This window comes from Schistocerca americana, chromosome X (genome assembly GCF_021461395.2).
Source record: "Schistocerca americana isolate TAMUIC-IGC-003095 chromosome X, iqSchAmer2.1, whole genome shotgun sequence".
NCBI lineage: Eukaryota > Metazoa > Arthropoda > Insecta > Orthoptera > Acrididae > Schistocerca > Schistocerca americana.
This window is the reverse complement of record NC_060130.1, coordinates 954,695,486-954,719,077: the sequence shown is the minus strand read 5'-3', so window position 1 is coordinate 954,719,077 and position 23,592 is coordinate 954,695,486. Positions and strand designations below refer to the sequence as shown.

Here is a 23,592-nt window from a genome sequence, read left to right as displayed (position 1 = left end):
TGCGAAGTTAAGTACATCGCAAAATGGTGCTAATGACAAAATGGCTCATGTTCGTGTCGGGCAAAGCACCATTTTTGGAAAACATGCAGAACTGTTTGTACAAGAGTTTGAATAGAAGTTTTTTAATAAAACCTCCAACAAAGTCTGCAATGCAAAAATTAATAGCAAAATGGTGTGAAATGGACTCTGTAGCAAATAGAAACTGCAACTATTTGAAGAGAGTCTGAACACCAGGTAGCATTGCTCTAGTGAATGAAAGCCTGGAATACAGTTTGAAAAAGTTTCAGTACCATTTATATCTGCATGTGGGAATTCAGAGATAACTGTGTCAAAATATTATCGAAAGGTCCTGCATCTGTATCCTTACAGAATTACTGTTGTGTACGTGTTAATCCTTACAGAATTACTGTTGTGTACGTGTTAATCCTTACAGAATTACTGTTGTGTACATGTTAATCCTTACAGAATTACTGTTGTGCACATGTTAATCGTTACAGAATTATTGTTGTGCATGTGTTAAAGTGTCTAGACAAACTTTCTCATCTTGACATCTGCTAGTGGTTTCTGAGTGAAGTGGAATTAGGATTTTCAGAGCTTCAGGTTCTCATTTCCTCATCTGAGGAATGTTTCAGCCTGTCAGGGTAAGTGAACCTACAGAAGACGGACCATTATGTATCAGAAAATTCCCATCAGTACCTTGAAGTGCTGCTGTATAATCTCAAGGTTGGCACTAGAGTGCACACAGTATTGGCAGCTCGTCCATTGGGTGCTGATGTTGCCAATTGGCTGATGATGGTCACTGATGTTAGTTGTAGCCAGTTGGGTGATAGCATATGGTAGCCAGTGAAAATTGCTGAATCTAATAATTTCTTTTGGCAGAAGATACTAAGTGATTACCAGTGTTTCTGATATAACGAGCACCAGACTAACTTTTACTGATCTGGTTATTATGCTTTTTATGGTTGGTTACTGATTTTCACATTTCTTTGGTGACTGGAAGAAAATTGGACTTGCTGACAGACTTGACTTGTAGTGAAGCCTGAGGGCTCGATTAGATTGGAATGTGACAATTAAGCTGTAAGTTGCCAAAGCCAACAAATGTGAATGGAAGAAAGCTAAAAGCACTGTAGCATAGCTCGAGGGCTGGCTTAGCTTGGAATGTGAAAATTCGCTTAAGAGTTGGCCAAATCCAGGAATCTCAACATGAAAATATGGTTGCCATAGTAGAGTGATATGTATCATGATCCAAGATTTACATTCATCATTGCAGTTGCTTCCATTTTATGTGTTATTTCCAGTTTTGCTGAAAATTCTGACAGTGTGACTGAATTCTAATCTAATTGAACAAAATATTGGTTAGCTTTATTTACGAACGATTGGCCATTATGAACAAAGCATTTGGATTAGCTACTGACGACTGAATGTAAGTTCACCATATTCATCTGCCATTGTTCAGCACACATATTACTACCAACAGTGTCATGCAACAGAAAAACGGGACACTGTAAGTGTACTTTTACCAAAGATCAGTGTTTGGTGCACGATGTCTGGTGTCTGCATCATGACTCAATAGTGTCACCAAGCTGTTAACGCTAACAGGTATGTCCAGACACTCTTTAATCCTTATGTGTATCAGCTCATAGAAGATGAACAGCTGTAAACATGTTCTCAACAATACGGATTAACAACATGCACTGGCTGTGACACACTCTTACCATGGATGCATGTGAAGTTCCCTCCCTCCCCCTCTCCCCCTCCCTATCTCCCCCATCTGCCCTCCCCCTCCCCCACCCTCCCCGCTCCCCCTCTCTCCCGCCTCCCCACTCCCCCTCTCTCCCGCCTCCCCACTCCCCCTCTCTCCCGCCTCCCCACTCCCCCTCTCTCCCCCTCCCGACTCCCTCTATCTCCCCCCTCCCCACTCCCTCTATCTCCCCCCTCCCCACTCCCTCTATCTCCCCCTTCCCCACTCCCTCTATCTCCCCCTCCCCACTCCATCTATCTCCGCCTTCCCCCCTATCTCCGCCTTCCCCCCCTATCTCCGCCTTCCCCCCCTATCTCCGCCTTCCCCCCCTATCTCCGCCTTCCCCCCCCTATCTCCGCCTTCCCCCCCCTATCTCCGCCTTCCCCCCCCTATCTCCGCCTTCCCCCCCCCTATCTCCGCCTTCCCCCCCCTATCTCCGCCTTCCCCCCCTATCTCCGCCTTCCCCCCCTATCTCCGCCTTCCCCCCCCTATCTCCGCCTTCCCCCCCCTATCTCCGCCTTCCCCCCCCTATCTCCGCCTTCCCCCCCCCTATCTCCGCCTTCCCCCCCTATCTCCGCTTCCCCCCCCTATCTCCGCCTTCCCCCCCTATCTCCGCCTTCCCCCCCCCTATCTCCGCCTTCCCCCCCCCTATCTCCGCCTTCCCCCCCCCCCCATCTCCGCCTTCCCCCCCCCCTATCTCCGCCTTCCCCCCCCCCCCTATCTCCGCCTTCCCCCCCCCCCTATCTCCACCTTCCCCCCCTATCTCCGCCTTCCCCCCCCTATCTCCGCCTTCCCCCCCCTATCTCCGCCTTCCCCCCCTATCTCCGCCTTCCCCCCCTATCTCCGCCTTCCCCCCCTATCTCCGCCTTCCCCCCTATCTCCGCCTTCCCCCCCCCCCCATCTCCGCCTTCCCCCCCCCCCCCCCATCTCCGCCTTCCCCCCCCCCCCCATCTCCGCCTTCCCCCCCATCTCCGCCTTCCCCCCTATCTCCGCCTTCCCCCCCCCCCTATCTCCGCCTTCCCCCCCTATCTCCGCCTTCCCCCCCCCCCCCTATCTCCGCCTTCCCCCCCCCCCCCTATCTCCGCCTTCCCCCCCCCTATCTCCGCCTTCCCCCCCCCCCTATCTCAGCTTTCCCCCCCCCCTATCTCCGCCTTCCCCCCCCTATCTCCGCCTTCCCCCCCCTATCTCCGCCTTCCCCCCCCTATCTCCGCCTTCCCCCCCTATCTCCGCCTTTCCCCCACCCATCTCGCCTTCCCCCCCCTATCTCCGCCTTCCCCCCCTATCTCCGCCTTCCCCCCCTATCTCCGCCTTCCCCCCCCCCTATCTCCGCCTTCCCCCCCCCCCCTATCTCCGCCTTCCCCCCCCCCCCTATCTCCGCCTTCCCCCCCCCCCCCTATCTCCGCCTTCCCCCCTATCTCCGCCTTCCCCCCCCCTATCTCCGCCTTCCCCCCTATCTCCGCCTTCCCCCCCCTATCTCCGCCTTCCCCCCCTATCTCCGCCTTCCCCCCCCCTATCTCCGCCTTCCCCCCCTATCTCCGCCTTCCCCCCCCCCCCCCTATCTCCGCCTTCCCCCCCCCTATCTCCGCCTTCCCCCCCCCCCTATCTCCGCCTTCCCCCCCCCCTATCTCCACCTTCCCCCCCTATCTCCGCCTTCCCCCCCCCCCCCCCCCCCCTATCCCCGCCTTCCCCCCCCCCCCCCCTATCTCCGCCTTCCCCCCCCTATCTCCGCCTTCCCCCCCCCTATCTCCGCCTTCCCCCCCTATCTCCGCCTTCCCCCCCCTATCTCCGCCTTCCCCCCCCTATCTCCGCCTTCCCCCCCCCCCTATCTCCGCCCTCGCCCCCTCTCTCTCTCTCTCTCTCGCAAATTTGATCCTTCGGGCAGAGGTAATTGAAGGCCGAAGTGAAGGGTATGCAGATAATCATCACTCATTCGAAGATCTACAGCAGAACATTGAAAACACTGTTGCTATCAATCTGGCAGAGCTGCACGAATGTCTAACAGGGGTCAATTTCGTGCCAGTCTTAAGACACATTAACACAGAGTTCGAAACATGTTCTGCAACAATGTAAGCAATGTTTTTTGCAGGTACTACTGGGACTACCGGTGCTTACAGCATGTTGGCATGTTGCAAATATAAAGTGTGTTCCCTGTCTGTGTCTGTACAGATCAAAGGAACATTATTTCTGGTCTGCTGCTCTGAAATGCCAGGCTTTGAAATTTGAAATAGCTGTGTAACACTTTCATAGGAATCTTCTGTTGCCAAAGACTGTAGAGTAACAGCAGTTTCTTACTTCTACTTGTACAGCATGTCATTCCTGCCATGTCTTCTATAGTACCAGTAAACCACTGATCCTTTGAAGAATCAAACTCACATGCATGAAACGGCTTCACATGTCTGATTACTTTACAAGTGGGGTAATGTGTTAAATATTTAATGTTAAGCATGTAAGTAAAATGTTTCAAATTATGCTTGAAGTTTGTTGGTAGTCACTCAGTGCTCTTATTCCACAGATGATGACTACATCTGTTATTTTGTCAAGTATTATTAATAAAACACCACATACCATTAATTCCTCCTCTTCACTTGTCATAGCATAGCTCTGGTTTTGAATACACTATGTGAAAGGTTTGCTGCCAATTCATCGCAGTAGACAACACAAATACATGTGTAGAAATGTTTCTTTCTAGTGTAGATGAGGACCTAAACAATGATCATTGTTGTCAACGTGTTTGACTTGACGAGAAGAATGTTCCAAACAGAAACATGTTTTTAAACTCATTGTAAACTAGGCTTTATTGTATGTTTTTTGAGGCCAGTTCCATTTTGCCCGCCTTGTAGAGAGTTTGTGGGAGTGAAGGGGGCTAGTCAGAACTAAAGAGGGGGCAGGGAGGAAAGAATAAAACCCAAGGAAAATAGTAAACATTGCATTCCCTCTTTAGTGTTCACCAACTCCAAAATGGTGCACTGAGCAGAGATAATCATCAGGGTCAAAATTTTTGGGAGTTAAATATTAACTGAAGTTACTTAAAAAGTGCTTATTTTTCTATCCATTAGCATAAAACCAATTTTAGTGTATTCTTTCTATTTGTGGAAAAAAAATTACTCTCTCTCTCTCTCTCTCTCTCTCTCTCTCTCTCTCTCGAAATAGGCGTTTCCACTGTTATAGTTCCTGCCCAACATTGGTACAGCTGAAACTGAAGCCTAAAGAATAGGTTGCAGTTTTTCTATTTGAGTAATCCTTACCCCATAAAATGAATTGTAGCAGAGACCTGTTCTTAAGTCTCTAATGCCAAAGTTTCATTAGTTTCTCATCTCGTCTTTTAGGTAGTAATAGATGTGAAAATGGCACCTGTTTACACATCAAACCACTGTGAATTCAATGGCAGAGGGTATTTCCTATTGTATCTTGTTGTTACGGTTTCTTCCTGCTCCATTTATGTATCGAGTACGGGAAGAATGTTTGAATGCGTGTTTGTGTGCTGTGATTAATCTATGTGAGCAATAAATAGGGGGTTGTAGTATATTCCTAGAATCACCATTTAAAGCTGCTTCTTGAAAGTTTGTAAATAGATTTCCTTGGGATAGTTTATATATATCTTCAGGAATTTGTTAGTTCAGCATCTCTATGACTCTCTCCCATGAGACAGACAAACCTGCGTCTGTTAAATATCCCCTGTTAGTCCTATTTGGTACATGTCACACACTTGAGTAATATGTCAGAATGGGTCATACGAGTGATTTGTAAGCAATCTCGTTTGTAGACTGATTGCATTTTCCCACTATTATATTAATAAACAGAGTTTTAGTACCTGCTTTACCCACAACATAGCCTATGTGGTAATTTCATTTCATATCCCTGCATAATGTTACACCCAGATATTTGTAGACATTGGCTGGTTCAAATTTTGATTCATTGATATTATAGCCCTAGGGTACTAATTTTTTGTTTTGTTTTGTGAAATGCACAATTTCACGTATCTGGACATTTAAAACAAGTTTCCAGTCTTTGCACCACTTTGAAATCATAAGCTATTGATACAGTCTGCAAGGCCATTAATATGAAACCTGAACAATAAGGTTCCAAGCACACTTCCCTGAGCCACATCGAAAGCTACTTCTACATCTGATGCGTATTCTCCATTCAAGAGATCATGCACGTTCTCCCTACCAAAAAATCCTCAATCCAGTCATGGATTTTGCTTGATACCCTATATGATCATACATCTGACAATAAGTGTAGATGCTGTTCCTGAGTTAAATACTTTCCAGAAATAAAGAAATAATGCTCTTATCTGACTGCTTTCAGTATGTCATGTGAGAAAAGTGTGAGTTGGGTTTTTCATGATCAGTGATTTTGGAATCCATTCTGGTTGGCTTTGAGGAGGCCATTTTGTTAGAGATTATGTTTGAGCTCAGAAAATGTTATAAGATTCTGAAACAAATCAATCTCAAGAATATTGGGCAGTAGTTTTTTGGATCGCTTCTACTTACCCTTCTTGTAGATTGGTATGACCTACACTTTCTTCCAACTAGTGAGCATGTTTTTTAGTTCGAGGGATATAGTTAACAGATGGGCTAACTCAGCTGCAAATTCAGTATAGAATCTGATAGGGATTACATCAGACCCTGCAGCTTCATTCAATTTTAGTGATTTCAGCTGTTTCTCAACACCACTGACACATAACACTTATTTCACTCACCTTTTCAGTGGTAAAGGGTTAAATTGGGACATTTCTCCCGGGTTTTCCTTTGTAAAGGAGCATTTGAAAACAAACTTAACCATTTCAGCATTTGCTTTGCTACCCCTCAGCTTCAGTTCCTATCTCATTTGCAAGTGACTGGACACTAACTTTGGTTCCACTAACAGCCTTTACATGTGACAAGAATTTCTTTGGATTTTGTGAAAGATCATTTGGCAATATTCTGCTTCCGTGAGGCATGTGTGAGTGATTGTGTGGGTCATCGTGAGTCTGGTGGGAGTGAGGGCATGAGTGTACCCCGTTGCCATACCACACTGTGCGTGAGGAGTGGGAAGAGTGGAAAACGATGAATGCGTTGCAGTTAAATGGCATTACAGTTGTACTGCATATGACTTGGTTTTATATTTCACATTTCTCAACAACAAAGATCACAGACAAAACAAGTTTTCATTATTAAACAATTATTTATGGTGTGCCGAAAACATAATATAATTTCGTTAGGTACAAACAGTCGGCATGTGGGCAGATGCAGACAGTTTCAGAGTTTTGCACCAAAGTTGCCACATAATCATGACATGTACTTTCATAATCCAAATGGGCCTTCACACAAATATGTCGATTACAAGCACTTTTGCAGCCTCATTATGGGGACTTGAAAAATCTACCTGAGAAAAGTAATATAGACGTTTTGGACAGTTTTAACATAAAAAGATTGTAATTAAAACTAGAATTACTTTGCAGGTCAATCAGTTACATTTGCACATGCACAGAGGTGCTTTCAACTGAAATGGCAAATGGAAACCTTTATAAAACTGTTGTCATAATTCTTGCAAGGCCACAATGAATTCTTCAAACCTCATGCCTTCTTTAATGCCAGTTAACTTGGGGAACTGGATTACCTTTATCAGAATGTGTCCCTCCTACAATGTGATTTGCTTTTTATATACATCCCCATCAAATCACAAAAATTGCAATGTCTTTCTGTGGGCAGTGTGCAGCCAGGTCCACTTAAAATGAGAAGTCTACAATCCATTCCAGATGTCCTAATTTTTGTTCCTGCATTCCTTTTTCCTTCATAAATTCAAAAATAACACGATCTCAATTGAAAAATCTTTCCAAGTATGCCCCTGGACTTAACCAACTCACTTTTCAGCAATAGGTTAAGTCGCCGTACTCTGCGTTCATTTTCATTGAAAACTATTGCAACGGTTAAGGCAACAGAAAAATGTGTTAAATTTTATTAGTTTCCTAAAACTTTGTGATATTGATTATAGTCGCTAACAAACTTGAAAATAGAGTTAATTTACAATAAATGTAGGTAATACATAGCCTACTGCTTTTGAACTGGAAAACTAAATGTGTATGAAGGCTCTGTGGAATTTTCGAACTGTGGGAAGTACCATTGCTATGTTACACTTTACTATTTTAATCTTAAAGGCTTCTTAACTGAGCTGCTGGTTAAAATTACACCCAGTAGCAGCATTTTGTATTCGTGGTGGTAGTAATAATTGGTGTTGTTGTATATCTGAAGGAAAGGAACATTTGTGAGAAACAGGACTCCATCTTCTGTATTCTAAGTATTTGTGTAGAATTTTAGAGCAAAGTTTGATCTTAGTGTAGTAAAAGAATTTAAAACAAAATTTAATGTTCAGCAAGTTTCGCATTTCAAGACCTCTGTATTAGAAAAAAATCATGTTTTCATTACGGTCCACGTAGGTCATTCAGACTCCCCATGTTAGCAGAACCTTGCAGACTATTAGCAAGTTACTTTTAAATGAAGATTTTCTAAGCTTATTCCACTATAATGATATGTGAATCTTTAACTGTAACAGCACATCCAAAAGTTCTAACAAAACCAAGATAGCTTTCATTAGGTAGGTCATAGGAAGTATTGAAACACCCTATTTACCGGGCCTGACAGTAAGAATAGATAGCTACTAGAATTCCAGGTGGCCAAATTTGGAGAATGTACTCATTTGTTAAATTCAGACTCTGGGTGCAGAGTTGGTACAGCATGTCAAGGTTCTGCATTGTGAAAGAAGGCAAACTGAATTCTTGATGGTGAATACTTTAAGCAGAGTGGGATTTCTCCTCCATATAAAATGTCATGAAGATCTGGGTGACATACATGAAGTAGTTGTGAATAATGATGTTGCTCTTGCAGGAGACACATAATCAAAATCTTTGTGTTTGATATAAAAATAGGAATGAAGTGAATTGATACCATAGTAAAATGCTGAAATTATTCAATGAATACTGATAGTGCTTACATGGTCTATCTTATTTGAGTTTTCCATGGTTTCTGTCAGGTTGGCACTATGTAGAGGATCATGGTCAGCTTCACTCTTCACCCTTGTCAATCCTGTGAAAGAACTGTTGGTAACATAGATCACAGTGGGACGTTAAAACCTCCTAATTTCTGGACAACTAGTACAGATCAATATGTTTGTGACTAATAAAATGTAACCTGTTCGTCATATCACTTAATTTTCTGTTACATGAGTGTAGAAGCTAACTTAATTTGCTGTCCAGTCTCCAGCAGGTGACATTCTTCATCAAGTGATGTACTACTGAATATACATTTATGACTGTAGTGGTGTCTCCAGTTTATAGGAGGAAGTGTATACCTTTTTGATGCTGACTTTGATAGTAGCATTTTGGTTTTATGGTAAAATCAGTTTCCTAGTATGATTATCGAACTATTTAGTTAAATTATTTATATGTAGCTTATTAAAATTTCAGTGATTAGTTTTGTGAAGAATATCTACTAATTCTTTCTTAAAGAGTTTGTATTTAGTAGCGTATTAAGTTATTTGTTACTCTGTGAAATGCTATACTTTTTGAATGATCTGTATTCCAGAAATATGGCACAGACCAAGGCCTCCAGATGCTCCAGTGCCAACACCAGAACCGGTCGAGAAAGTTCTGGCAAACAGATTGCCCTCCACAAGCAAAACAGGAGCTGGAAATAAATCGGGGGCTGGAAATGTAAAATTGAAGGTGAAGAAACCTTCGCAGCCCACAGTTTCAACAGGTCATCCCCCTTCCGCAGCAGCGGCGGCCGCGGCGCCCGCGCCCCCCACCCCCGCCCCTCCTCTGGGGGCGGTGCCGGTGACGCTGACGCTGACAGTGCCGGTCTCGGTCCCTGTGCAGGTCCCAGTGCCGGCTCACGCGGCCGCCGCCTTGGCAAACGACCCCGACCTGGGGCCACCCGTAGCTTCAGTAGCTCCAGGGCCAGACACAGTTCTGGAAACCATTCCCGTTGTAATAGAGCCTGCAAAAGCACCCGTACGGACTCACTCACCCCCCATTCGGCAGTCTCAGCAGAAGAAAAGACCTCGAGTATCAAGGGATCGAGAGTACGATCCAGACAAGCATTGCGGTGTGTGGAATCCAGAGACAGGAAGACCATGCACTCGCTCCCTTACGTGCAAGTCTCATTCCCTGTCGATGCGGCGCGCAGTGGCGGGCCGCAGCCAAAACTTCGACAGACTGCTGGCAGAACACAGGTCAGCCAAAGAAGCTTTAGGGCGAAAGGGAAAGGGTGCAGGAGCATCCCTTGCACCCTCCGCCGCAGTCCGAGGCTCAGTGCAAGGGCGGTCTCCAGCTCGGCATCGGAGTCAGTCACAGGTCAGTATTAAAGTTATTTTTTTCCTTACGTTTTTTGTTTAATTGTGCAGCCCTGAGGTGCACTAGACGTTTTTACTAAAATTGTGCGGCACAACTTTTCTTGAGTCTTCATTTGCACTAGTAAGAATTAGAGTAGGGGGAATATCCTTGAATGTAGTGTATGATTATAATGGTTTTCCTGCACATTGTTTTTATTGTTTGAATAATTTTGGATATTAGTTGAGGTTTGAGAAGTCGGAGTGATTTGTTAGGCTTTCTGTATTTCAGTACCTGCAGTTCTGTGTTACATTAGTTGACTTGTGTGATGTAAACAGTCATGTACAGGCTCTAAATGAAGTACCCCCATTGTCTAGTTACTTAGTTACTTCTGCTTATGCAAGTTGTAATGTTCAGTCTTCATTTTAGCATGTTATTGCACGGAACAGTATTAATCTGTAAAATTGTTCTGGATTCTTTTTATTTTTGTTTTATTTTTTTAAGGGAATAGATTGTACCTGAAGAGCATTGTGTGATTTGTTATATGTAGGAACCTAAGAGAAAAATAGCAAAGTTATTGTATATGGAAGGAGGGCAGGGGTCTGAGTGACAGAAAAAAGGCAAAAATTCATTGAAGCTTTGCTGCCTGGGCTCACTATCTGTGTTGTTGACTACTGAGAGATGTTAACAGAAATGTTCCACCAGCCAGTGCATCCAATTGTAATGAATATGTCAGTGCACACAACTACGACTTATGTTCAACAACTTTGCAATTGACAGTTTGCTGTTGCTGGTATGGGGGGGGGGGGGGGGGGGTTGTATTATGAGCTTGCAGCAAGCCGCACTTGACAAGGCTTTGCATGCACATACAAAACAGTGTGTGAGCATATGGCATTCGAGTAAACTAAAACTGCCTGGCTCCAGCCGCTTGGCTCAATGAAACATCAACCATAGAGTGATTTTAATCGGAGTATGGTACATTTATCAAAGCTTTTTGAAATAATAAAGCACACCTTACCAAAGATGACACTGAATGGGATTTTGTTTCACCATAACAGTGTGCATGCTTGAGAAACCTCATGAGAAGTCCCAAATCCATGTGATTCTCTCCGTCCCCTACCCAAAAAAATAAAGAATAAGCCATCGATGTGAATTGTCTCGAGTGTATCCAGTGGTGTTGTATGAGCAACTTCCCTTCAGAAAGTTGTTCTCTGTATGAATAAATGATTCGATGGGCAGGGTTGGCAGCAATCTGCGGTTGTTTGCTGGTGATGCCATGGTGTATGGTAAGGTGTCGAAGTTGAGTGACTGTAGATGGATACAAGATGACTTAGACAAGGTTTATAGTTCGTGTTATGAATGGCAGCTAGCCATAAATGTGGAAAAATGTAAGTTAATGTGGATGAGTAGGAAGATCAAACCCGTAATGTTCGGATACAGTATTACTAGCGTCCCACTTGATAGTGTCAAGTCATTTAAATATCTGGGCATAAAGTTGCAAAGCGATACGAGGTGGATTGACCATGTGAGAACTGTGGTAGATTATCATACAGTTCACATTTTCCTTCAAATGACTAACTTTTTTTCCAAAGTACAAGAAGTTGTTGTTGTTGTTGTTGTTGTTGTCGTCTTCAGTCCTGAGACTGGTTTGATGCAGCTCTCCATGCTACTCTATCCTGTGCAAGCTTCTTCATCTCCCAGTACTTACTACAACCTACATACTTCTGAATCTGCTTAGTGTATTCATCTCTTGGTCTCCCTCTACGATTTTTACCCTCCACGCTGCCCTCCAATGCTAAATTTGTGATCCCTTGATGCCTCAGAACATGTCCTACCAACCGGTCCCTTCTTCTTGTCAAGTTCACGGTGGAAAGATGCTTTTTTTCTCAAAAAGTGAGGTTAAGCATACGCCAGTAAGTTAGTTAGGGGAATAAGAAAGCTCATACCTAGGTGTATAAAATATATCTGTGTAGGTGGTCATTATATGTAAAAGTTAATAAAAAAAGCCTTCTAGTGCTTCAAATCTGTTTTCTGTTTACCATTGATTTATAATTAGGTGTAGCATTGTTGGGCACACTTTTCTGAACTGATTTGGGATGTTTATAGCTATGGGTGTCTAGTTTTGTGATACATGTGAATTTATGAAGTTTTTTTATTTTATTTCCATGTGTGTAACGTATGTAAAGTCTTCTCTCGTCATATAGCACAATAATTTCTGCAACTGTTTGTAATTTCTGAAATGGTTTAAATGTTTTGCAGTTTTTGACACACTATGTGGTAAGGTGCATGAAGTTGCATGCACTGCATTTTGCAAAATGTACTTTGAAAACATGTACACAGATGCATGTACAGTGATGTCACAGCAAAATATAACCAGCTCTTGTGTGGCTCAACACATCACATATTTGGAATAGTGGTGGCAGTGTTGTTTTTTTACTGATATGTTAATTTACATCACTTTTTGGAAAAACTTTTATATGGTCCAATTTACTGTGCAGCTTAGGAGGTTCTGTTTCATGAGACACTCTCACAATTTTTATCTGTAACCTCAGCAAGATGCAGGATGAAGGTACCAGCTTCAGAAAGAAGCAGCAGATGTTATGGTCCTGTGGAAATAGATTTTGTAAAAAGTGCTGACACTTTTACCTATGACAGCATCTTTGTTTGAATATCTTTGTGTATTCAGTCTTGGTGGAAATTGGATTCCATTTCTGTACAATTTTCGGGTTTCTTAGATTGTTAGATTCTAATTCTTTTCACGTCGCATGTCACTGGGACATAGTCTGCTGTAATTGCGACATTGAAGTCACTGGGACATATTTTGGCGCGATTGCAGCATGTTAGTCATTGCTAATATATTGCACTGCTTAGAACTTCCATTGATCACCAGTTTTGAGGATTATTAGTGCCTACATATGTTGAGAGTTACAAAGGCTTTTAGTGTCAGTATTAATTGTATTTAAATGTACATGTGTTTTGTTTGATTGTAAGTATGTATTCTTTCATTCTCACATAAATATATTCATTATTTGTTATCAGTAACGTCACTGATTTACTAGGTTGTAAAATTGCTCAACTTTCATTGAGCCTTTGATTTCTTGTTAGTACGTGGTGTCCGCATGACTGGATGATGGTATTATACAGGTTTTTTTGAAATTATACATGGAAAAACATTGTAAATGATAGATACAGCCTCTTCTCTTTTGTTTCTGTAATATGTTTGGTTCCTGGTTTCCAGTTAGAAAGTTTGTTTGTAGCAGTTAGATTTTTTATGAGATAAAACCCTGGAAGATTTTGGAAAGAAATGAAAATTCTTGGCTATCAGAAAATGTATCTTCACATTTTTTGCAAAGCACTATTGTCCAAATTGTATACACTTTTGTACTATTTCAAATTAGTGAATGATCCAAGAAATGATCTACATCTTCATCTACATAGGTACTCTGCAAGCCACCATAAGGTGCATGGCTGAGGGTACCCAGTACCACTAAATTTCCTTTCCTGTTCCATTTGCAAATAAAGTGAGGGGAAGAACAGCTGTCTATATGCCTCCATACAAACCCTAATTTCTCGTATGTTCGTGGTCCTTACATGCAATGTATGTTGGCGGCAGTAGAATCGTTCGGCAGTTAGCTTCAAATGTCGGTTCTCTAAATTTCATCAACAGTGTTTCTCGAAAAGAAGGTCGCCTTCCCTCCAGGGATTGCCATTTGGGTTCTCAAAGCATCTCTGCAACATGTGTTGTTTAGACCTACAGACAACAAATCTAGCAGCCCACCTCTGAATTGCTTCGATGTCTGCCTTCAGTTTGACCTGGTACAAATCTGAAACACTTGAGCAGTATGCAAGAACAGGTCGCATCAGTGTCCTGTATGTGATTTCCTTTACAGGTGGACCACTGTTCCCTAAAATTCCCCCAATAATCCAAGGTAAGCCATCCCAACAGCAGAAATTTCTACAAGACTTTCGCAAGAAAAATTAAAGGTTACTCACTGCAAAATCTGACTTTCAGGAAACGAGATGGAAAACTTGCACTCACTAACCAAGAAAACTGCGAAGAACTGGCACTGTACTTTTCCGACCTCCTCAACTGCCCAAACCAACCAAACATTTCCAACACCTAGTCCCAGAGCACACAAAACCTGATGCAGAACCACCAACACAAGAAGAAATCCATCACCACATCAAAAAACTCAAAAACAGAAAGGCATCATGAGAAAATGGAATCGTCGTAGAATTACTGAAAAATCTGGGGACACGATCACTTCAGGAAATTGCACAGATCATCCAAGAAATCGGACAAAATGAAAAACTGCCAGATGACTAGAAATGTGCTCTCATCTACCCACTTCACAAAAAAGGAAACAAATCTAACATAAATAACTACAAAGGAATCTCCCTCCTCCCCGTCCCTTACAAAATACTCTCTGCCTGCCCCGTACAATGTGCACAAGAACAGCTCGAGCCCCTAATTGGTGAATACCAGACAGGGTATAGACAACACAGATCATGCACTGAACAAATTTTCAACCTACAATCCACATTAAAACTTAGAAAGCCTACGACTCCATTGATTGACAATCTGTCTTTAATATACTTGAAGAAAGCAATCTTGACCCAAAAACACGATGACTCATCCAACAAACCCTAACCAACAAAACTTCCAAAGTGAAGTTCAGTGGAGAAATCTCCCAACCTTTCCTCATCAAAACTGGTGTCCGACAGGGTGACGGACTCTCCCCACTACTCTTCAACATCGGTCATAAAAGAATGGGAAAAGGTAGTGAAAAAGCAAAACAGCTGGAGACCCATCATGCAAGGAAAAAACAGGATAACATCAATAATGTCACATGTTTAGTCTTCGCTGGCGATCTCGTGATCCTCTTGGAGGATGAACAAACAGCAATTCATCAGATCGAAGTACTCAAAGAATGTGCTGGTAAAGTCGGGCTCCAGATCCCTTTGATAAAAACTGAATTTATGGCCACAAAACATATCAAAACAGAAAATTTCATCACAGAATATGGCACAATAAATGTAGTCAATCACTTCAAATACTTCTGTGAAATCATCGAACCCTCAGGAAAAGAAAGATTAGCCCAAAAAGCACGTGAATTCAAAATGTGAAAAGCATACAAGAAAATTGCAAACATCTAAAACAGAAGGTGCACGAATATCAAAACAAAAATTCGACACTATGCGACTGTCATCAAACCCGAAACACTGTATGCAAGCGAGACCTTAGACCTCAATTACGAAGGGCATCTAGACAACATCAAAAAAGTTGACAGGAAAATCATTTGCAAAATCCTGGGACCAAAGGTCACAGATGAAGGATATCGGCTACATTCAAACACGACAACAGAAAAATATTCCAACATTGAAACAGACTTCCACAAACGATGACTGAAGTTCTGTAGACACAAAATGAGACTGGATGACAACAGATTAACAAAGAAAATTCTAATGTACTCACAGAAGCTAAAAGCAACACCAGTCTGGATCAAACAAGTTCAAACTGATCTTAAAAATGCCAGCATCACATCTGCAGACATCGCAGATCTAAAAATCTTCAGACAGGAGAGCCACTGCTGGGAAGTTGCACCAGAAGAAAAACCCGAAAGATCTATAGGAAAATGCACAGAAGAAAGTCAAGCTAAACGTAGTGAGAGGATGAAACAATTCTGGAAGGACAAGAAAAATAGCAACCACAGATTGTAGTTAGCTTTGTGTGGTCCTCTATGGGTCTAAACAATTTAAATTGATGATGATGATGATGATGATGATGATGATGATGATGATGATTTCACCCTCCTTATCTTCAAACACCCCTACTTAACAGTTTGTGATTAAGATGCAAATTTAGTTGTAAATTATTACACATATACTTTAATTTTCCATTTGCTATCAAAAGTTTGTCTTAAGTGTGTTGCTTAGGTGCTGGTGTTTGATGTGTAATCAGTCATATGCTTATATACAGTCAGTAATCAGCTTCACGATAAATAGATGTAACTTTTGAGTCTGCCAGTTTATCAATTAATTACCTGCCTCTAGGCTTTCTGCTAAATTTGATTTTGGAATTCTATAGTAATTTTTGAAGATAGCCGGTTTTCAGGTTAATAATTTTAACTATAGAAGCAGTAATTTTAGTACCGCTTGGCTCCTTGCTGTGTGCTCCACCACTTAACAATGATATTGCATTATAGCTTTCAGATTTGCTTTTTATAAAAAGTAAACCTTCCATTATTTATTTTGCAGAATGCAGTACCCAGTTCGGCTGGCAACCAGTTAAACACGTCTCTTCCCATAAGAAGCGAAGGAAACGTCGTACTAGGTGAAATGCGACTGAATCATGTGGTTGCTCCTTCAGTACAGGCCATCCAAAATGTAGTTACCCCAACACCAGAAACTGCGGAGAGCATTTTACGGACCCAGTCTACAACTACCTCAAAGTACCCACTTATTGCAACTCTTGCAAGGTTCACCCCAACAGTTACTGTGAAAGCGCAAGAAGACAATGTTGTTGCGTATTCTCGAAAAGCTGAGGATGGCTCGTGGGTGACAACAGTTGCACCAAAGCCTGTTGCAGTAAGTACTTTTTTCCTTCTCCAGTCTATGGATTTTTTTTTTCATGGAAAGTTATGCTGACGATAATAGCTGGTATGGACAAACTGTGAGATTGCTTTCACTAAATCAGTACACTATTGTGCACGTATATGAGCTGTTAAATTTAGACAGTTGCTTGAACTGAAGCAGATACACGAAGCATCAAGATAAAGTTTTGGGAAAAATTAGTATCTGTAACATTGTTTGGGACAGGTTAAAATTAATAACAGATTACACATGCAGTGATGCAGAACTGGTGCAGTGATCTGACGGAAAGGTTGGGACTTCTGCAAATTCACAATCCTTTAATCCATTAGGGAGTAGAGTGATCGAAAAAAAGTGTGATTTTATCTTGTAGAGTGGAAATCAATAACGGGCTAAGTGCCAAAAAGACAGATTCTGAGTTGTTTAGTTTATTATTATTAATTATTATTATTATTATTTATTATTATTATTATTATTATTATTATTGCTTTGACAAAAACATTTGAATGCAAAAAACCTCAAAAATATTTTTTATTTATTGTCTGTAAGAAGTCACACAATTGTTGCAAAATTTTTCTAAGATCCCTACCTTAGATCAATGAAAATCAATATTTTAATCTGAAAAATGCAGAATGTGCTAAATGCCATATAGGTATAAACAAAAATGAGGTAGGTGCCAATGAAAGAAATCACAAGCATTCACCCCTTTTGTTAATAATACGCACTTTACAGATGCACTGTCCTGTGAATAAATTGTTTTTAATCCTTCTTTTAATTCTATAGAGTGCAAAGGAATTTTTATTGATTAATTGTTCAGAAAATGTTCTTTTACCTACTTTCAAATACGGCAGCATCTGCTGTAGGTAGTTGCCTTTTCAGCTGACAAGTTGTGTTAACATTGTTGTGACACTAAAGCGAACTTCTTTATTATGTCAGTGGTAATCCCATTCTTGAAAATCTTGTTGGTGCTCCAGTACTGATGACATCAGGTGCAGGTGTTTTTTTTTTTTTTTTTTTATGTGAATCCAACTACATTTGGAAATATTTATTTTCTTAATTTTAATGTGTGTATCGGCTACTTTTTTAAATGTAAAAGTCCTCAGGCTGGAGCAAAGTAACCACAAATAGATTGTTAGGTGTCACATTTTCCAAAGGCCCTTAGGTACTTGGCATTCTTCCAGCCTCTTAAGTTTCTCAATCTGGGTAAAATCTTTGTCACATGCTGCAAACAATTCAAAAGCTTTGTGGCACTCACAAGGAAATGGTCCAATAAGACATGTCAAAAGTTACTCTGAAATTTTCTACGCAGGTAGAAGATGACAAAAGAAATGCACTGCCAAAATTTTAGCTGCTAAGAGGCACTGCAAATATTTTGTAAAAAATGTTTAAGTTACAAATTTTTGCCGCGTGAAGAACAGCTTACAACAGCAGTTTGTACAGCCCTGCCCACCCAGCGCGCAACTTGGCGAATCACTCGCATAGCACTGCGTGGTGGAATTATCCGAAGTTTACAACACCAATTTTAAGAAGCATGGTTTACAATGGAGCGAATGAGAGCAAACACGTGTGAATGAGCATTTGCAGAAAAATCACTACCATTCATTTGTATATGGGTAGAATAGTTTATACTAGAGGGAATGGAAGAGAACACAAGGAAGCGAACATTACCTATGAATGCTGTGTTACTAGTTTTTAGTTTTTGGAGCTAATATTCAGCATACAGGATGCAACTCGATCTTCTTAGAGCCGCAATGTGAAACTTACCTATTCAGTGAGGATTATTTTGCATGGCGAGCCCACTGTTCTTAATGGAGTATGCAAAATGGCGCACCATGGAAGAAAGAGTTTAAATGTGTCAATTTGTATGGAAACATGATGTGTGTGGAGATTGTGCACTTTACACAGAATTGCATCTCCATCTCTCCTTAGGACTGGTCCGAAATTCACCTTGTATGTCGGCTGCTATTTTTCCCTGGCTTCTCGTTACCATGGAGGAGAAATTTATAAACAGAACACTAATTACTGACATTGAACATCATCTCAAGAGGTGACACAAGTAGTGTTTCCACAACGCGTGTAAGGTATAATGGTCATATTGGAAAATGGTCTAGTGGCAAAGTGCGTGCTTCACGATCCAGTGTGCGGGATCAAATCCCGTTCAGACAACAACTTTTTCTCTGAGTTTTAACCTAGCATTCACTTCTCACAGATGTTGGAGTGGCGACGAAAGACATGCGGTTCGGATTCCACATTAAACTGTAGGTCTCAATTTTCTGCTTAGGTAACTGGGAAAGGTGAGGGAGGAGTAAATAGCTGCAGTGGCATCCAGTTGAAAGCCCTGCAAGAGGCCTACTGGGTACACCAGACTGAATTCTCTTTCACTCGTTCCTGTTAACTTGTTTGCTCCAGTGAAAACCTGGCTTAAACTATATAAGCATTTCTTTTTTTTTTTTTTTAATAACTTGATGTCAACAGTTCAATTCTTGCACATTTAATTCTGATAAAAGTGACTAGCAGAGAAAATAAAATCATGGTAGTGTTTGATGTCATAGACGACTTCCCTCACTGAGGACTTGTAATTTGTTGAAATGAAAGGTCTTGAAGTACTACATTTTATAACAATCTCTATAGGCCATTCCTTATAATAATGTTTGAATGTTGTACAATTGACTATCAGTGAAACAGTTCATTGTTTACTCCCTGTAGTCCTCACAAAAATGCGAAGTGTCTATTGAATGACGAAAAGAAATATTTTTCTTGCACCTGGCACACAGGAGAAAGGAAAAATTGATGCAGTCAGGCACTTTGCAGTAACCACTAGTTTTGTTTAGATAGAACTGGGATGGAGTCAGAAATGGTCCTGGCCCTTGTTCTGCATATTGCGCTGCATACCAGACCTACTACATCAAATTCGTAAAGCGTGGCAAAGAAAACTGGTAATGCACAAATGACTGGAGCTTAAGAATACTGTTACGCTGATAAACCTGAAATGAGAGAGAGGTGTTGGAAATTATGTTGTCTGATAATTTCCTGAAAAATTTTTTCCACTGTCGAAAAAATTCTTTATCAAGAGGTTGAATCACACTAGTAGTTCCAGGTGAACTCCACGTTACATCTACAGGTTTTTTTGTGGTCCTCTACAAAAACAGAAGCATAGTTACATCTAGACCATGAATCCAACAAAAGCAATGAATTAGTTTCTGCAGCTGGTAGGAATGCGTTCCAAACGAAATGTTGAAAATTATTCTTTCCCATTTTTCCAGATTTTGATATGTTGTTTACAAGATTTTTGCAACTAAACAGTCCATTTTTTATTTTTGGTCCTAATTTGACTTGTGGTTCTTGAAGACAGATATATAGCTGCTGAAACAGGAATCAACTCATACTTATCACTGGTATTATCGTATATGAATATGTCATAGCATTTATTGATGGGGCAACCGACTCTCTCTTTTTTCAGCCTGAAATGATAAAGTATGGTGTGAAACGCAGTTGTTTCACGAAACCTGACTGATCAGCGTTATAAAAAGCAGTTTCAGGGATAACAACTACTTTAGTCTTTACGTCAGCTATGAATTTCTCTCTAGCATTGTCTATCACTGGCAGCTGCTCTACACATTTGTGTGACCTAAACTTGGTAATTTTGCGACTTTGTACTCCGTATGATTTCGTGAACTTGCATAGCCAGGTCAGTGAAGCCTGGAAATTAGCTATGTTCATGTCTGATGCAATTTGGAGGTTCCAGTCTCGTAGATCTCCATCTGTAAGGGTGCACAGCCTCTTGCGAGCAGTTCTAAATCCTTCAAACAGTTTTTCATTCACATGGTTTCGGGTTTCTGTTTGGCGCATATTTCTTACCTCATGTAATTCATTCTTCCATTTGTATAGTTCACGCTCTGGTTTTACAAAATGAAAACACCTTTGCACACTGCGTAACTTCAAGCAGTTTTTTCCCCTCCTGCATTTAACCAATATTTCAATGCCCTTTCTTTGTCGCTGAAAGCTGTTGCAGCAATTTTTTTTTAAAGAGAGCCTGGAAGGTATTCTTCTTCAGAACTGTCCCTGGAAGCACGGCTTTGAACAAGTTTGAGCAGTCAGTTTATTTAAATTAGTTGGTTTTTTGTCTTGCGGCTGTTGAAATATTAAAAATCTCAAAATCATGTACAAGCATAACACAGTATCAAAAGTATTGGGAGTGTCTATTTCCATGGGGTGCTCCTGATGCCAAAAACTGTACAATTGATATTTGTACTGAGTGCAAGAAAGTAATCAAAGTTTCCAACTTGGGGAAAAGTGCTTTGGAAAGTCATGCCACCTGGGAAGCCCACTGAGAGTGAACTCGCCACTCAGGGCCCATAGGGTCCATGCATTGGCCTAACTACATCCCTTGGTGCCAGGATGTTCTGTTGTGTGGCCAGTGTAGGAAAAGGTTTGTGGGATGAACGACGTCTACTGGCAGTTTGCTCACTGTCTCATGGTTGTGTGCATCATGGGAGCCCTTCAGTATCATGTGCTAAACGGTGTTATTTTATCATAATTAACATGTAATCAACTTGTTTAGCCATTCTTCTGTAGATGGACAATAGCCTTCAGCGGTTTAGTCATACAACCCCCCCCCCCACCCCCCTCCACCACACCAGTGATTCTTGATAGAATTGAACTCCTACGTACAAAACAGCTATAAGACATGCTTTTTTTCTTCGAAAAATTGCCTCCAAAATTCAGGAGCGTCTTACACACAAAATAAATATAAAAATGCCCGGTGTTCAATTTAAAATTGCTGCTAGTCTTAAAAATGACCATATATTCGATGCCTCGCGAAACATATCTATATCTGGCAACATTGAAAAAATTGCAGCAGTGCACTGAGGTGATGAACATGAGTTGCAGGGATTCACAAGCTTGCTAACACTATCTACCTCCTACCCTGCCATAACAAACCCAGAACACTGTGTCACTGCAGTCTACGGTGTCAGTGAACTTGAACTGAAAGTCATTTGTAGTACTAGTAATAGTACAATATTTTAGATGGTAGCTGGTTTTGTAATGGAAAAAAATAAAAGGTATTCATTTGATGCGGGATATAAATTGAAAGTAATAGCATATGCAGAAGAATGTGGTAACAGAGCAACTAGGTGGCATTTCGACCCTCCACCAACAGAAAAAACCATTTGCGATTGGCAGGCTTGTAAAGAAGAACTGAAAAAAGTGAGGAAGATTGAACGTGTGAATAGGGGATTGAATGCAAAATGGCCAAAACGATGACGTGTTGAAATAGATTCAAGAACACTGTCAAGATGGCACTGGAATTAATACAATAATGATTCAAATACACACTTGTATGCTAGTGCTACAGTGGAACTTAAGACTTTAAGGGTGGAGTTGGTTGGTGCTATAGGTTTGTGAAGGGTCACGGACTTAACATGCAAACCAAAACCAAAATATCTCGGGAAATTCCACAAGAGGATGGAGAGAGAATATTATCCTTCTATCACTTTATTATTTAACTTTGAAAGAAACTAAGCCAAATAGCGAATGTGGACGAAACTCCTCTGACATTTGATACGCCGAGTAGGAACTGTTGCCATGAGAGATGCTAAAACTGAGACTATAAAAACAAGTGGACGTGAAAAAAAAAAAAAAAAAAAAAGTAAGTGCTACACTGTTGTGCTTTCATTCGGTGCTGATGGTACTAAACTTGCATTTTCAAGTGCGAGACAATGCCAAAATCTTCAGAAATACCACCAAGTGGTGGTTTTCACATACATGACAAGGGTTGGGTGGATGAGGCTGGAATAAAATTATGGGTTAACAGAGTATGGAAGAGAAGGAAAGGTGCTTTATTAAAGAAGAGTTCTCTTCTTATCCTATATCAGTTTAGTAGTCATTCGAAAAGTTCTGCAAAAGAGAATTTACTACCACTACTCGTTTATGCTACAGCCCTTGTAGGGTCTTGGCCTTCCGGACAACCTCCGCCCACTCTTCTCTGCTGGCTACCTTGGCTCTCCACCTTTTCACTCCCATCCTTCTCAAGTCCTCTTCCACGTTGTCTAGCCATCTGGTCCTTGGTCTGCCCCTTATATGACGTCCACCGGGTTTTCCTTTGAAAATTTTCTTGACTTTGCTGTTCTCCTCCATTCTTTCTACATGTACCAACCAACATAGTCTATTACTCTTTATTTCTATAGACTTAATGAAGCCGAAGAGTGGGCAGGAGAGGATATTGAAGAAAGATGGGAAATGGTTAAAGGAATAATACACGAGATGGCTTAAACTGTACTGGGCAGAAAGAAGCAGTCAAGAACCCAGAGCTGGTTTGAAGAAGACTGTAGGAGGAAGATAGAAGAAAGAAATGAGGCAGGAAAAAGAATGCTGCAGAGGAGAACTGGAGGTACTGTAGAAGAGTACTAGGAGAAGAGAAGGGGAGAAGTTAAGAAGTGTAGGAGGAAAAAGAGAGAATTTGAAAAACAGTGGAGTGATGAGTTAGAAGAGAGAGATACTGCTCAAGAAACAAGGAAATTCTGTATGAGGGTTACAGATATAAGGAAAGGGTTCCAACCCAGAGCAGTTTTCTGTAAAGATAAGGAGAGAAATCTTATTGGAGGAAAAGAGCAGAGTTTAGACAGATGGGTGGAGTATTTTAGTGAACTACTGAATACAGAATCAGAAAATGAAGGTGGAGTTGATGCCGGTACAGCAGAAGAGGTGGAGCAGGAAGTAAACAGAGATGAAGAGCACTGGGGATCAGTAGCAGAACCCACACTGTAAGAAGTTAAAGTTAGTATCGAGACTCTAAAAAACGATAAAGCTCTGGGAGAAGACAATATTACAGCAGAAATGATAAAATATGGTAAGGGTTTTGCATGAGGTTATAGTGGAAATATGGCAGAAAGAAAATATGCCGAAATAGTGGAGTACAGCAATACTCTGCCCTATACATAAGAAACATGAC

The 23,592-nt window shown here is 41.3% G+C and overlaps 1 protein-coding gene across 2 annotated transcripts in view; it reads left to right on the top strand.

The window, feature by feature from the left end:
- Positions 1–23,592, top strand: part of LOC124555523 (mucin-5AC-like) — a gene marked incomplete in the record, with an annotated part of 160,311 nt that overhangs the window by 20,983 nt on the left and 115,736 nt on the right. For both annotated transcript variants that reach the window (XR_006968557.1, XM_047129474.1), the window contains 2 exon segments: positions 9,304–10,073; positions 16,308–16,637. Coding sequence is in view for 1 of the 2 variants with exons in the window: in XM_047129474.1 (XP_046985430.1) it covers positions 9,304–10,073; positions 16,308–16,637 (1,100 nt within the window).